We start from the raw sequence: 16519 nt of genomic DNA, 5'->3' as shown, positions 1-16519 counted from the left end.
AGACCCCTGTCATCCTTACACAGACCCTCATCATTCCATAAACCCTTATCCTTACACAGACCCCTGTCCTTACACAGATCCCCGTACTTCCACAGACCCCTGAAATTCCACAGCCCCCCCCGTCATCTGTACACAGATCCCTGTGCTTACGCAGAGCCCTGCCACTACACAAACATCTGTCCTTCCATAGACCCCTATCATCCTTACACAGACCTCCGTCCTTCCATAGATTCCCCCCATGTCATTCCATAGACCCCCATCATCCTTACACAAACCCCCTGCCATCCTTACAGGGACCCCCATACTTCCACAGACCCCCATCCTTCCGTAGACCACCGTCATCCTTACACAGAGCCTCCTTCATCCTTACACAGAGCCCCCAGTCCTTCTACAGCCCCTTTGACCCCTCCACAGCTCTCCTGCACTGCACAGAGCCTCCCATCCTTCCAGAGCTCCCTCTCCATGTATCCCATCCCATTCCATATCTCACCCTTCATCCCATCCCATATCCCATCCTAAACCCCATGCCATACCCCCCCCTGCATTTCCTCCCATATTCCACCCTGTATCCCTACTCTGAATCACATCCCATCCCATTTTCGACCCAGAACTCCATCCCACCCTTCTCCTCACCACAATGCCCCCAGTGCCCCCAGCCCTGCCCAGTTCCCAGCTGATTCCCCAGCCCTGCCTGGGCACACCTGGAACACCCCCATCCTGGCAGGTGAGGGGGCTTTGGGATGGCTGGGGTGTTGTGGTGATTTGGGAGATGTTGGGTCCCCAACAGGGACACTCCCCAGTGCTGCAGCTCAGGGAATGAGTCCGTGTTAATGAGCCCATAATTAATTTTCATTCCTTTCAGTGATGCTGAGCACTCACCCTCCTCAGCAGACAGGAAATGGTGAAACCAGAGAAGGGGAAAAGCTCCCAAACCTCCTCTAAACCACCTCAAAACGGCCCAGTGTGGTCATGGCCAGGGTTTAACCTCCCAAAACACTCTGAATTCACCCTGGCTGTCACCTAGGGACACCAAACACACCTGGCTGGGGACTCCTGGTCCCACCCCTGGCTCAGTTTCCCCTACCCTGCCTGGGCCCTGCATCCCCTGTGACCACAGCTCCCAAGCAGAGCCCAACAAAAGCACCTGGCCATCACTCCATGGGGGATTTGGCCCCAGAGCAGGATTTGGGCGGGGAGTTTCTGCAGAGACAGGAATGGGAAGCCAAATATGGAGTCTAAGGGGAGCTTTCCTGGGGGCAGCCAAGGCTGGAGAGGCCTGTCCCAGTGGGGATCTCTCCAAAACTGATGGCAACAGGGTGATGCTGCTTCCTGAGGAAGGACAGAGCCAGGAATCAAAATGCTGGCAGCAACATCAGCCCAAAATCCCTCACCTTCTTCCCCATCCCTGTGCACAGGTTGGGGTGCCAGCAACATCATCCTTTCATCCCTCACCTTCCTCCCCGTCCCTGTGCACAAGCTGAGGTGGCAGCAAACCATGGGGACAGGTCCAGCTGGGTGTCACAGTTGCGAACAGGGTTGGAAGGCATGAGCATCCTCTTCCCACAAGGGTTAAACATCAGTTTTTGGGGTGGTTTGCTACATCTGCTGAGCAAAACCTGCATCCTGCATCCATTATCCATGTCAGGACTACAGAAACAAGGGGCCATGTGTTGGACCTGTGTCTCTGTTAAGCTCTATTAAAAAATTTGGGAGGTGCAGCCCCTGGAGCACTGCCAGGGCCACTTCTGCCTTCTCCTGCTCCCACCTTTGTCCCTGCCATGTCCCCCCAGGGCTGACAGCAGATGTCACCTCCTAGGAGGAACCTCCTGCCTGGTCAGGACTATTCCTGGTTTAATGCTGGAGGGGAAATTCAGCCCATGACAGCAAATCCAGCATGGCCAGGGTGAGCCCGTGCCCTTTGCAGCACCATTATCTTCCCCACACCCTGCAGTGCTGAATAATGCATCAGGCCCTGGGAAACAAAGAGATGAGGGATGGAAAAGCAGCACAGGGAGACCCTGGCATGGCAAGGACAGGAGCCCCATGGGGTTTCCTGGTTTTGGCCAGCAGCCAGGGCTTTGTGGCAGGGTTTGACCAGTGGACCAGGACAACAGCAGTGGGAGATGAAGAATAACCCAGCTCAAGGTGCAGAATCCTTGGCATGGGCAGCAAACACAGACAGAACCACACCTGGAATGGGATGGAGACAGGCAATATATTGAATTTTTCCCAGGCAGGTGGGAAAAATTCGAGAGAAGCAGAGAGAAAAAGCAGCCAGGCAGGCAGGTGTGCAGGGTGAAGCCATGAGAGCAGCGAGGAGTGATGTGGTGGAGAACAAAAGGGGAGAGAGATGGAAGGAGCAGAAGGGTCGGTAATTGCAGGCAAACAGGCAGAGCCAGCCGCGGCTGGGGGGAGAGGAGGGGAATCATCACTTGAAAGAAACCGAGGATTTAGGAAAGAGCAGAAAGAAAAAGGCGATAAATAATTAAAGGAGATCAAACGAGGCAGGCTGCAGAACAGGCCTAATTGCGAGGATTTGCGCCGAGGATCGACATCTCCAGCAGCTCCTCCCGAAGCAGAAGAAAGCGCGGCCGCGAGTGGCGGTGCCGGGCGGGAGGGACCGCGCTGCTGGCGCGGCACAGGAGCAGCCCCTGATCAAAGCTGAGCTGCCTCTCATGGAGCTCAACAACCTCAACGAGCCGGGGAGGGGGGAGAAAATACCAGAAAATACCAGAAAATGGGGGGGTGAAAGCAAAGGTATGAAGGGGAAGGGGATGGAGCGCTGCCATCCTGTGAGAGCCCAGGATGGGATGGGGACAGGGCATGGGGACAGCCCCGCACGCGCCCAGGGTGACCTTGGCCCATCGATTTGGGCTTGACCGTGTGGCCACGTGGCCCAGCTCAGTGCTGGGGTGGGTTTGATGGGTTTCCTGCTTCCTCAGGGTTACCTAACCCTCCCAGGCCTTGGCAGGGGTTTTCTTCCCTGTGGATTTTGGGTTTGAAGCCCTGGGAAAGGTTCTGTACCCACACTGCGCTGCAGCAAGTTGCCCACCTCCCTCAGCTCATCCAGAGCTCCTGCCTGCTGCTCTCCTTGGCACATCCTCACTCAGAGGTAACAAGTCCAGAGGGAAAGAACAAAATCCAGAGTTGCCCTTCCAGCCTGGAAGTAGCCCTGAGCAGTCATTCATCACCGGAGCCACCCTCTGCTTTTGCAAACTGTGAGAAATGCATGGATTTTATGATTGGCTTTTTGCAAATATCCAAATGAATATTATATGTGTTGTCTTAGAAAGTTGCGATGTATTAATTCTCTTAATTACTGTGTTAAATTTAGTTTTAGGTTATAAAAAATGTTAAAATAGAAACTATGCTATGTAGGATACTTTTTTTAAAGAAAGGACTCGCAGCGAGATAGCAGCCACAGGACATCTACATCTTTCAGAGAAAAAGAATTTATTGCTCCCTTATCAGAAGAAACGAACTTCTTCCTGCCTCGAAGGTGCTGTTAGGATTTGAAGGAAGAAGCTGACACTGACCAGACAGAATCCTGTGTTTGAATGGAATTTATGCATCATGTATGAGATGGATGAATATGCAACAGGCTATTGCTTTTAAGGGATAATCCTTTGTTAACTGTTAAGGGGTAATCCTTTTCCTGCTGCCCAGAAAAAGATACCTGGACATCTGTAACTCTTTGTTTCTATTGTCTAGTATTGTCCTAACTCAAATTGTCCAAATTATTATTACTCTAATTGTATTACTATTTTCATAACCATTTTATTACTATTAAACTTTTTAAAACAAGTGACTGGCGTTTTTCACACAAACCCTCACACAGCATCGCCCAGCATGGCAGAAGCAGAGACCTGCCCCTGTCCCCGAGTCCCCAGCTGCATCCTGCCCTGTACCCAGTGCCCACACTCTCATCTGTGACCCCATCCAATCTGTCCCAGTGTCCCCACAGAGTCCCTGCAGGCAGCAGGTGCCAGGGACAGGCGGGGTGGTGGCAGAGCTCAGCCTGAGCGTGCTAACCTCTCCTAACAGGCAATCGAATCCCTGCCCCGGCAGGACTCCCTGCATATTAATTGCACTGTGTTATCCAGCCATCTGTTCCCACAGCCAGGAAAAGAGCAGTCCCTTTGGTCTCCTTTATTAACAGGTTTCCCTGTAAATGCAAACAAACCCTCCTGCCTCGGCGCTGCTCTCCAGCTCTGCTTTGAGGCACCCAGGAGGGAAGTGGGAGCTCTGGGCATTGCAGTAAATCAGGAGCAGGGAATGCAAAGGTGGTGATTTCACAGTGCCCGTGGCCAGGAGGGAGAGCCAGGGGAGGGGCAGAGCTCTGTGCAAAGCCAAATCCACAGCTCAGATGGTTTGTGATGCTCCTGCTCACGTTAAAACCCTTTGCCCTTGCCCTGTGAGGAAAGGGGGAAGATGAGCTGGCTGTGGGGGAGATCTGCCTGTGCCCCCAGCTACACCCAGCCAACCTCGGGGTGTATTTCCACCTCTCCTTTCCCCATTCCTGGGGGATGTGCTGCCTGCTCTGGACTGCCAGCCCCTGTAATGTGAGGCTGAACACAGGGGTACCCCAGGCTGGTGGTGCACAAGCTGGGGATGCCCAGGGGAGGGAAAGAGCAGCAACAGCTCCCTGTCCTGGCAGCTTCTGTGGGGAAAAATCACTGGAGACTGTGAATTTTGGAGATTGGCTCCTGAGAGAGGGCAAGAGTTACCCAGCGCCTTTCTGAAGCACCTCCAGCCCCTCCAGTCCTGCTCTCCTGCTGGAGCTGGGAAGGCAGCCAGCTTTGGAAGGCAGAGGCTGCACTAAACTGTTGTTCTTTCTTCTGCTTCTCCTAAATATCACCGAAATGCCATGGATTGTCCTCAGGCTCAGCCACGCCTGCTGCAGCTGTAGCAGCCTTACCCCAAGGAAAGAGGCTGCTGGCAGCACCCAGAGCCTCCATGGTGAGCTGGGGTTTGGGTGGGAGGTCTGTATCCCCACACCAAAGCACCAGCACAGAGTCAGGAAGGGAAAACAGATTTCCCAGGAATAACCAGCCTGCTCCTGTGGTCATCCCACCCCAGCCCCCCAGGACAATGATGATCAGGATGAGTTACACCACTCAGCATTTGCTTTTCTCCTTGTTCCATCCTTTCCTGCATTCAACATGCTGCTGCAGCAGCACAGGAGCAGCAGGTGGGCTCCAGTGACCTGACATATGGCCATCTGGAGAATCTTTATTTATGACTCTCCACACACATCTCCTCTGTATCTTGACATCTGTGCTCTGGTGCAGGGCTGGGCTGCCCAAGGAGGTGGCAGCTCCATGTGCAGAAATGATGCTGCAGGGGAAGAGGTGCTCAGAGACCATAAGGCAAAAGTCTGCTCAGTGAAAAGGATGAAACCTAAGAGATGTGCACAGGGCAGGTTTTTCACCTCCTCCAGACCTGGTCATTCCTCTCCACAGGAGGTTAGCACAAAGGCTGCCAGCCTGGAATGAGTGCTGTGACTCAGCAGGGCAGCCCTGCTGCAGAACTTGGAGGAGAGGGGATGAAGGTCTCATGTCAGAGCCACAGCACCAGGAAACAACTGCCAGCACAGAGGGTTGGCTTATCTGGGTACACACAGCTGATTCCCACCCCTCCCAGGGAGGATTATGCCCCAGATCTCTTCCTCCTCCAGGGAATCTGCTCAGAGAGAAGGGTGGGATGACCCACACCTCTACAAACCGTCCTCAGAGGGATTGTTACCCACCACAGCACTGCTCAGCCACAGGGACAGCACAGGGAGCACTGACCCATTTCTCACCTTTAGCCAGTGTCCTTCTGGCTTCTGACTTCATTGCAGAAAGCCACAAAAGGGTGTCTCCTCTCCTTTCCCTGTAAAGGAGCAGATTTCCAGCACAGGCAATAGCTGCAACTCCAAAAATTCAGCATGGGATTGGGGAGAAGAAACAACCCCAAAATCCAAATGGTGCAGGGACTTTGTTAACATTCAGGAGATTTGAAGGAGACCTTGGAGAACCTAAAAGTCAGCAGGTGCTGAGACATAATCCTCTTCCACCTCAGCTCCACTTGCCCATGCTGTCCTTGAGTCCCTCATGGTACAGGCAAAGCTTTCTGCTTGTCCATGCAATTCCCCCAGACTCTGCTGGGTTTGGACTGCTGACACAAGAAAAGATTGAATAACCTAAGCCACACGATGAACCTCAAGCTCTGAAAAGTCTCCAATGCTCAGAAATCTGCTGTATTAAAAATAGCAGGACTGGAACAAAGGCGTGTTCCTGTCCTGCAGCCTCATGGAGCAGTGCCCCTGGACCACCTGGGCACCCAGACTGGACACACACCTCTGCAGGTGCACACACACTGGGTTTAACACTCTGTGCTGCCTATTTCAGGTTTGAAATTGCTGACAAGTTAGAACAGTCTGCCACATGCTTTCCATTTCTTGTTTGGAACAGCCTCTGCCACATGTACCAGGTCTGGCCTGTCACTCCTCCTCAGTGTCCTCCAGTCCCACATCCTCCCCTGCCCCCCTCCAACACCATCTTTAATTCTATTAATACCACCTAATAATTACTTTGTTCCAAGACTGCTGAGTAATGACTGCCAACGCTTCTATTTCATTACTATTCCTGTAAAGAAACCAAGCTTTTAACACGCTGGATTTCTGCAGAGGAGTGACAAGGACTGTGCTTGCTGTCCTCCTTGCCCACATCTTCCATGGGGCAGGAGAACAACCAGGCACTTTAGTCTCCATGCATCTACAACAGTCACAACTGTGTGATGTGGTTGAAAATGATGAACTAATTAAAATAATAAAAAAATAAAACCCAGTTAAGAGAAAAAAATAAATGTGGGAGGAAGATAAAAGGCAGTGACCAAAGAGTATCTATGACTTTTAGGTATCTTTTTAGTAAGCAACCACCCCATGTTCTCTGGTTGAAACTAATAGTTCCTCCAGAGGTGCTGGGCTTTGGCTTTTCCTTCACTCATCAAAATAAAGTCTGTTCAACTTAGAATTCAACCTACACGGATGAGAGCAATTCAAAGCAACAGCGTAAGCAGCGCAGAGCACGGAGGAAGAGTGAATTAATAACTTCCTTCATTAAAGCTTACCTTCAAAGAAGTCAGCAACAGAACTCGTCATCACCATCTTCTTGCAGACATTTATTTTTATATTCACAAGAGGATGAATGTAAGAGAAATTTATGGAGATGCTAAATCAAGGCTTTTGTTCTTAACTAGAAAGAAGTCGCTCTCAGCAGTTTAATTATTGTCTTAGTGCAGGACTGACGTTTCAAACGCTGTGCTCTTTCACTAAGTCCTTTAAAATCAAATTACATAAGAGGTTAAGGTAACATGAGGTAATAGAAGTAATGCCACCTCCTGAAAAAACATCTTTTAATATAATTTCATTCAGTTATCCCTACACCCATCCTGATATGGTCATACCTGGTTCCCAGGGGCTGTGCTGACACAAGGAGCCCAAACCCAGGCAGCAGCAGAGCTGGGAATAATCAGTTCATCCCCTTTCCAAGGCTATTTCATCCCTGCTGAAACCAATCCCCTCTCAGAGACCTACAGCCTCCACCTTGCAAAGGACAAGCACATCAGGACACCTCCACATGGTACACTGAAAAAATGAGGCTGTTTTATTGATGATTAGACTGCACTGGCAACAAGCATCAAGCTAATACAGACAGACTTCAACCAAAGCATGAGCTTTGAATCAGAAGTCGATAAGTGACATGATGCCTTAATAAATTAAGGAAGTTAATTCCTCCCCGTTGTCAAGTCTTCACTTGAAGTTCTTTGCAAATTCCTCTCCTTTCTTAATAGAGCCCTTCAGCTCAGACATGGCTGCAGCAACCATCTTCTCTTCAAAGGGGGAGAGCTTGCCAAGGCCTAGGTTCTTCTCAATTCCTTTTTTCTGAGGGAAAGAGGATTTAAGGATTAACCATTCATTGAAGGACCTAAAGAGTAGCTTAACAGTTCTGACTAAGTATTATCCAGCTGAGACAGAGACCCAGCCTGGCACCTGTGTCATCTCTAGTCTGCCAACCTTGTGCTTCCTGGAAAGAAGCCTCTTACTATCTGTGGCAACTTCTAGAGCCCTCACAAACTTCTCATTCACATGTGTGAACCAGAAGCCAACCCAGCAGCTCCTTCAAGAGGAGACTGACACCAACTGACCCTTCCTAACTCCACACCCTCCATCTTGCAACAGGATCTCCTCTGGTGTGTGTCCTTTTCTTGCCATCTCAAACTGCCCCAGAGTGGCACTCCCAGGTTTTCAAGATGTCTACATTCCCTCTTAATATCCCTCTGCTTTCATCCCCCCACCACCAAACATGCCCTTTGCATCCCAGCAGCCATGACAGGGCTGCAGCATCACTGTTTTCCACTCCCCCAGGGTATGGGTGACAAAAGGAACACTGCTTTCAGAGTTCAGCAGAGGTCCTGAAAGCAAGCTGTTAATCCTAATCCATGCTGCAGCTCCCCATGTGCCTCAGTTTGTGAGGATTTGCTTGTAGCAGATCAAGCTGAGGAGACAGGATTGCTGACTCTGGTTAATCACATGAAAGCCCAGAGTAAACAGGCCTGACTTGAGACAAATGTGACCTCTTAAGCCAAGTCTGAACCTCTGGTTACTCAGTGACCTGCACTCTAAGAGCAGATAAAAGCAGCAGCATCCTTGTCAAGCTGAGCTGTGTGCCTAAGTACCACACCCAAACACTGCAGACTCTTAAAGGCACACTCAGCAATAGCAGGCATGAGCTAAACTGAAACCCCTGAGTAAAACCCACATGAGGTTTTACTGCTGCTCACAAGGCTTGTGATGTGAAGTACATACCCCAAGCTGCAGAGGTGTAGAGAAGTAGGGCACCTCTGTCACATCCGACCGAACAAAGGCACATTCAACAACCCCCTGCTTTCCACTCATGGCCTCCAACAGGGAGAATGCAAATCGAGCACCAGCATAGGCCATGGACAAGGTGGCAGATCCTGCAAGAGTTACACCACTTTCAGAACAGAGCACATTGAAATCTGATACTTCCTTTAGCATCAAAGGTTTCCACACTAGTGTGCTGTCAGTAATAATGTGTCACTGACATCAAGTTCATGGCCAGTCAGATAAAGAAGAAGCTTTTGGCCAGCTACATGTATCTAACTGATAAGATTTATAAAAGAAACAGCTTAATTTGACAGAGAAAATTCTTTTAAAGCCATAGGTGGTGTGGGATCAGTTAATATTTAGTGTTACATACTGAGCTGTAGCACAGCCCAGGCAGCAGCTGACAGAGCAGAGCAGTGAGAATGACAACCAGCAGTTCCTAACCTGTAAATAAGAATAAACTGCAGAGGACTGCAGCCCTACAGACAGTCAACAAGAATTACCTGGGAGCTTTACTCAAGAACCCACCTGCTCCTGCTTTAGCTTGGACAACTTCAGTCCCAGCTTCTTGAATTCTTGCTGTAAGCTTCTCCAGCTGATCCTGAGGAAACTCCACTTTTGGTGTGCACTGGGTGGGAAAAAAAAGAAGTTACTAGAAATACCAGAACCCCTCCAGATTCAGCATAAACACACAATATTTTTGTACCAATGCTGTTGTTATCAATAATTCTCAACTGGGCAAAATGGGTTTCCCCAGCTTGTGTGACACTGAGCAACTGTAAAATTCAGAGCTGGGGTTACTGCATGGCTGGAACAGGAACCCAGCCATGCCCAGCTTCCTCAGGGACAAACCACAGCTTCACAGCCATACCAGGGCCTGCCATGGCTCCTCACACTGTGTAGTCCTGTGCACTACAAACACCCTCCAAGCTTGAGGAATTTCAGAAAGTCATCTTGCAAATATCTGGGTCACCGTGGCCTTATGGAAGTCGAGCCTTATGGAAGATCCAGTTTCCCAGCAGTATTTAGGAATTCACTGAACCTTCAGTTGCAGCTCCACCAGCAGCTTAAGCACAGTTGTGTCTGTCCCAATGGAGTGCTTAACTAAAGCACCTCTCAGCATTCAGCCCTTGCTCTTATTCCCAAGAAAATCCTTCTCTAAAGGATACTTTATTCCCCACTTAGAGCACAGCTTTCCTCCCTTTGTTACAGACTGCTCCTTGGCCACATCCCAGAATTTCCCCATGAGACTGCACCTGCTTCAGAACTGCATTTCAGCCTGGCTGAAGGGCCAGACTAGCAGTCATGGCTGGAACAGGCTCCCTGCACAGCCTGAGCTGTGCTTTCAATATTTGAGCTTTGAGTGGGGTTTCCACTCCACCACAGCAAAATCAACCCAATTTTTCTCCTGTCATGAGATACCTGTCACAAACAGTGCCAGGACACCCAAACACCCACACTACCCCTCAGTTTTTATCCCAAACTCCTTTAGAGGAAAACTGGAACTGTTTATACTGCCTAGATGGGTTCAGATTTAGGCTGTTGCCTTCCACCTCATCCAGCACCCCATCCCAGAAGGAAAGCAGCCAGGAGAGCAGGAAAACTCTCTGTGCTCTATCCTATCACTTTTCCTGCCATCACAAAGGCACTTTGTATCAACCCTAACATGCTGCTGAGTGTGTTGCCACACACAGCTGTCACCCTGACTCACCTGAGAGATCAGAGGGATGATGGTCTTCCCAGCATGGCCACCAATAACTGGCACAGCTACTCGAGCTGGATCCAAGCCCTGAAGGAAACACAAAACTTTCCAGCTTCTGAAGCACACAGGCAAGAAAAACAAGTGACTTCACTCCCTGCCCTGGATATCAGCACACACAGGGCAGGAGTTCCAGAGGCAGCTACACTCTAGGGACAAAGCCACATCCACAGAGCAGAACTCTGGGTGGCTCTGATCACTTCATACAGTTACAGGATATTATTACAGCAGGGCTGGGTAAAGAGCAGCACAACATAAACACCAGCAGGGCTATTAAGAGCAGTAAGCTGTCACAGCTCCTGATACTTTGCAGAGTATCCTGTGACACACAGCACAGAGTTTGACTTGCAAACACACACCACAGCTCCAGCCTCTCCTCTGGTTGCACGGCAGGGTTGGGAATGCCAAGGGAATTAAGGCCAACACAGAGCTCACTTGCAGGGCTCAGCTATGAAAAGGAAAGGTCAAAGTCTCTTGAACCACATTTTGCAAGAAACCTTATCTTGAGGCTCCTCTAAATAAGGGAGACAGGGAATCATTGCCTTTGCCTCAAGCTGCACAGAAATCTGAGCTCCTTTGGCTCTCTGCAGTGATTTTGGAAGCACTTGATAGATCTGATGATCAAAGCAGGCAGTATCCCTCCCCCTGCACATTAACCATGACCTGCCTTGAGTTCAGCCACAAAAGTATTGGCTCTGACGATGTCCAGCGTTGTAACACCAAAGATTTTGTTGGGGTTGTACACACCGTGCTTCTTGAAGACCTCTGAAGTTATTGGGATGGTTGAATTTACCTACAAGCAAGAAGAAGCAAGCACTGATTAAAAGCAGTTTAATAAAGAAGCCAATGCATGAACTTAACAGGCCAATTAACAACCTGAACTATACTTCCAGTTTGGAATAAACTGTAGGCAATTACTTTAATGCCTAAATTGAAGAGCAATTTACAGTCAGGCTAGAATAAAAATCATTAATTTTAAATAACCATTAAGACAATAAATTTGTTCATTCCCATTACAAAGGCTCCTCCCTTAGTGAGCTAAGGCTTTTATCCCAGCTAATACACCAGCTTGCATTATAACCAGTCACACAGACTTGGAGATGTTAAGCACTTTTACATCCAAGTTTTCTCTGAATTAAATACAGCCAAGAAAAATGGGTTAGTAGAACCAGGCTTTTCTGCAAATACACTGCAGACTTCAAACATACTGGTCAAAATTAGTAGGAATTTGGATTACTCTAATATTTGGTATACTCTAGTATCTGGAATTTGGTGAGGTTTTTCCTCTGCATTCCAAGGTCTCCAGAAAACACTTACTGGGTTAGAAATGATACAGATCATGGCTTCTGGACAGTGCTTTGCACAGGCAGTTGTCAAAGAGGCAACAATGCTGGCATTGGTGTTGAACAGGTCGTCACGGGTCATACCTAAAACACAGCCAGGGCAGGATTCCAGGTTACCCACAGTGACCATCACAGGCAGGAAATGCAATCAAAATCCAAAATCAAAACTCTGCCCTGCACAGACACACATCTGGTTTCACAGATCAAGAACAAATTCTGCAGCTGCAGTAATGAAATGGCTCCACAGGTGACTCCTCTCACTAATAGAGAGATCAGCCCCTCCCAGGAGGAAGCAGCCCAACAGAACCCACTCCACTGAGGCTGCCTGAGTGCACTGTGAGCACACAACCCACACCAGAGGTGCTCAGAGCAGCACAACTGCTCCCAAGATGAACTCTCCTTCCTCTTTTAAGTCACTTCCACCACTACAGTTTAAATGACAACTGCTGTGTTCAAATAATGCTGGTTGTGTAAGTGCCACCCCCCACTGCTATTGCAGCAACTAAACTACTTTAACCATGAAAAATGAAGATTTAGGAAGAGCTAGGCAATAAAGTCTAGATTTTTGTTATGTTCCTAATAGGATACTGGAAAATAGAAATGGAGGAGATCAGAAACATTCTAGGAAGGTTTAACAGAATTTATTCAGAGATGGCTCAAAAAGTTGCTGTGCAATTGACACAAAACAAAATTGATTATTTCTCTTCTGCTGAGAAATGAAACAAAGAATCAGCTTTTATTCCTTGAGCTTTGCTCTGGGACAAGAAACACTAAGGGAGATTTAGGATCACTTTCATGGGAAGCCTTTGCAGCTCAGGCCCCAGCAGGACCTCCAGGAATCAGTTTAGCCCATTTCAGGAGGGAGAGTATCAGAGAGGCTGAAGGAGCTGCCTGGTACCACCAGGAGCTCAGGGGCAGGAGCATGGACAGACCCCTGACACCCCAACAGACACAGAACTGCAGAGATCCACAACAAACAGAACCCACCTGGTTTTCTTGGGACTCCTGCTGGAATAACAACAACATCACAGCCCTTCAGACATTCTGGCAACTGCTCAGGTCCCATGTAGCCTGAAATGGAAGACATTCAGGCATTATGTTTCTGACAGTTGTTAAACAGTTGACACTTTGAAGTATAAAATCATGCCCAGAGGCATCCAAGTATTTTTTTTAATTTAACCTTCAATTTAAACTTGATGCTGAAAAGCAAAGAAACACAACTAAGGAGGGATCCCATTTGATGTTTTATTTTTATCCTTGTTTCAAAACTTACAGAATGAGAGTGGTGAGAATCTCACATTAACCTGTTTCCAAACTCTCAGTGTGGAGTGTATTTACTCTCCAAAAGCCTTGGCACTAGAGTCAGTGCCCCCAAAGAACTGCAGACTGGCACATTCATGTAAAATGTCACCTTTTGGTGATCAGATAAAAGAAAGATGAGCAGATTAAGTTTTGATTTCATCAGAATCTAAGAGAAAAGAAGCACATGGAATCCACCCAGGGAGTGTTAAACCTATTTCTAGTCAAACTTTTAAATTCAACACTCTGAGATCATTTCACTGAATGTTTCCTGCCAAATGTCACAAATTTCCCTTCAACCACAACCCATATTTATCTCCATACACATCAACCTAATCAGCTAAACCTTAATTAATCATTCACTGCTTGAGGAAAAAGCTACTTAAATTGATCCTGGGCTTCAGGATCAGTGTGTGAGGACCTCCCCTCCCAAGCAATGGGCACTGAGGGTCGGAGCCACCCCTGTGGGAGGATCCCTTTGCAAGTGAGGCCTCTCCCAGGGTACCTTTGACGCTGGCTTTGGTCTCGATGTGGCTCAGGTCGGCGGCCACGCCCGGCGTGTGAGCGATGTCGTAGAGGCTCAGCTTGCTCACCAGGGGGCTGTTCTTGAGCAGCAGCGACAGCGGCTGCCCGATGCCTCCCGAGGCCCCCAGCACGGCCACCTTGGCATGGTTCTGTGCAAAACACACAGCAAACACGTTGGAGAGCTGCTCTGGCACTCACCCACCTCCCCCAGCAGTGACCTTGGGGATTTCACCACTCTTTCTTTACTTTTAGTTCTGCTTCTCATTTTTTTATCAAGCACTGTGCAAACTTGATGGTTTAAGCCTGCAGGAAATGACTCTCAGAGAAGCCTGCCTGAGGTTTATTGGTAGTACAGGTTGGAGGAAATGGTTACCTGTGACCTGAGCTCAAAAGGGAAGCAAGGCTAGGTCAGAGGAACCCAAAAAGGGTTAAAGGAGATGGTTACCTGTGATTTGAGCTCAAAGGGAAAGCAAGGCTAGGTTAAAGGAACCCAAAAAGCTCAAAAGGGAAGCAAGGCTAGGTCAGAGGAACCCAAAAAGGGTTAAAGGAAATGGTTACCTGTGATCTGAGCTCAAAGGGGAAGCAAGGCTAGGTTAAAGGAACCCAAAAAGCTCAAAAGGGAAGCAAGGCTAGGTCAAAGGAACCCAAAAAGGGTTAAAGGAGATGGTTACCTGTGATCTGAGCTCAAAAGGGGAAGCAAAGCTATGTTAAAGGAACCCAAGGGATCTCCCCCCAAAAGAAATGCCTGCCTGACACGAACACCTGCCACTCTGTGGGACCAGGCCTGATTTAGGGCAAATCTGCTTTGTAGTTTTTCTAGTTTATGTTGCCAGTATAAAAAAAAATATGCTTTCCATTTGGCAAATCAATACATTTAATGGAGTACAAGAAATGCAGTAGCATCTTGGATTTATATCAGGTCTAAACATGTTCTTTACATACATGCACTGCACATATGTGAAGAACATGTTTAGACCTAATATAAATCCAAAATAGCACCTGCAGCTCGAGGACTGGGAATATTAAGTGACTACAATTCCCAGCTTTGATCACATGGCTGAGAACCAAGTAAAATCAACTCTGCTTGGTTGCCCTGTGGACCAATTTTATCCTCACTCAGGTGTAATTTCTCTCAAAAATCTGCCTGTTTACAAAGTGTTGCTCCACAAAAGGAAAGCTTCTTCCAGGGGCCAGAACCTTAAAGTGCAACACTGCCAAAGTGATGGAAAACTCCTGTGAAGATGTAACAAGCAATTACTGCTGATAAAGCTATTCTTTATCACAATCTTTCCAGATAAAAGCCATAATATTTCCAAGTCCCTTCATGAACAGCTTAATTACTGTGCTATGCAGGAAATAATCTACCCCAGATTAACCTCAACCCAGTTTTCTTGCTATTGTAACAAAGATAATTTTGCATGAAACTCTTGAAGAGGAAGCAAAGTCTGGCATGAGTCACAGGTGAGCCCCATTTGTGACCAAGCTGATATTGTGGGGTCAAAATCTCACTGCTAATCAATACAGTTTCCACGAAAAGACTTAGACAAGGCTCTCCTATATAACACATATTTATAGGTGCAATAATCAGTGTTTTACATCCCCCCAGGCCTATTGACACTGGACAGAGGTCAGTTTCTATCCGTGCAGCCACAGCAGAGCGGTCTGGAGCCAGCACAGTGGATTTTGGCACATGAAGGATTACTGCTAAACCAAGCACCAGCTTTAGCTCATAACACCTCCTTAACACAGGGGCATTTTTGCACTGGAGGGATGAAGCAGCAAACCCATCACTTTCTGCACACCATCAGAGTGAGTTCATACAGCATTGTCACACTCACAGCCTGGCAGGGCCACGGCGCTGTCACCGGGCACAGCCAGCACCGAGACCCCGAGCCCTCTGCCCTGTGTACCTGAGGCACCGGCACAGCTCCCAGCCCCTCTCCGAGTTCTGGGCTACACCCGAGCCCTGCAGCCCCTCCCTGCGGACCTCCAGGGCTCCACAATCCCCTCATTGAGGCCCCGGGCTCCTTCCCGGCCTCGCAGCCCCGCTCCGATGAGGGTACCCCGAGCCCGAGGAGGGCTCTGGGCTCCACTCGATCCCCGCAGCCCCGCTTCGAGGTGGAGTCCGGGCTCCATTCGAGCCCCGCTCCGAGGAGGGTCCAGGCTCCACCCGAGCCCCGCCGCCCCTCACCGAGCAGACGCAGGGCTCCACAGCCGAGAAGCACCGGCGCTGCCTCCCAACCCCGCACCCCCATCGAGGGCCTGCGTTCCACCCGAACCCCGCAGGAGGAACTGCGTCCAATTCCGGCCCTGCAGGCTCAGAACGGAGAACAACCCGCCTGCATCCCCGCGCTGCACCCCATCACCGGGCAGCGCCCGTGCTCCACAGCCGCCTCACCGGGCAGCACCGGAGCTCCTCCCGCGCTTCCCCCTCGGGCTCCAGAGCGGAGGAGGAAGCGCGGGGCCGCACTGCGGGGGGCGGTGTGTTGTGCGGGCCGTACCTGCGCGGAGGTGGCGATGCCGCGGCGCAGGGCGGTGGCGGTGCTGAGGCGGGACAGCATGGCGGGCACGACGGGCACAGCGAGCGGCGGCGGCTCCGGTGACTCCAACGACCTCCAAGACCCGCGCTGCGCCTGCGCGGCCCCGCCCGCCGCTCTCGCGAGAGTGCCGCCCGCGGCGGAAAGGAAGGGGGAGAAGTCT

At 49.5% G+C, this 16519-nt stretch overlaps 1 protein-coding gene across 1 annotated transcript; it reads right to left on the bottom strand.

Annotated features, from left to right (window-relative positions):
- Nucleotides 1–7626: 7626 nt before the first annotated feature.
- On the bottom strand, nucleotides 7627–16482 carry MDH2 (malate dehydrogenase 2). Its single transcript, XM_074557264.1, has 9 exons — nucleotides 16321–16482; nucleotides 13800–13968; nucleotides 12983–13066; nucleotides 11970–12079; nucleotides 11320–11445; nucleotides 10605–10682; nucleotides 9422–9521; nucleotides 8852–9003; nucleotides 7627–7927 (listed from the first exon to the last, which is right to left on the bottom strand). The coding sequence occupies exons 1-9, from the start codon at nucleotides 16378–16380 to the stop codon at nucleotides 7796–7798; spliced, it is 1011 nt and encodes a 336-aa protein (XP_074413365.1). The 5' UTR covers nucleotides 16381–16482; the 3' UTR covers nucleotides 7627–7795.
- Between the last annotated feature and the right edge of the window lie 37 nt (nucleotides 16483–16519).

This window comes from Zonotrichia albicollis, chromosome 22 (assembly GCF_047830755.1).
Source record: "Zonotrichia albicollis isolate bZonAlb1 chromosome 22, bZonAlb1.hap1, whole genome shotgun sequence".
Lineage (NCBI taxonomy): Eukaryota > Metazoa > Chordata > Aves > Passeriformes > Passerellidae > Zonotrichia > Zonotrichia albicollis.
The sequence above is the reverse complement of the archived record's forward strand: the minus strand, read 5'-3'. Positions and strand labels throughout refer to the sequence as shown.

Bases quoted from the DNA above. Each gene is read 5' to 3' on its own strand.
- MDH2 (XM_074557264.1), bottom strand. From the start codon at position 16,380: ATGCTGTCCCGCCTCAGCACCGCCACCGCCCTGCGCCGCGGCATCGCC. The intron at 12,080-12,982 runs GTGGGTTCTGTT...GCTGTGTTTTAG, and splicing joins AGGAGTCCCAAGAAAACCAG to GTATGACCCGTGACGACCTG. The intron at 9,522-10,604 runs GTGAGTCAGGGT...TTTCCCACCCAG, and splicing joins TCATCCCTCTGATCTCTCAG to TGCACACCAAAAGTGGAGTT.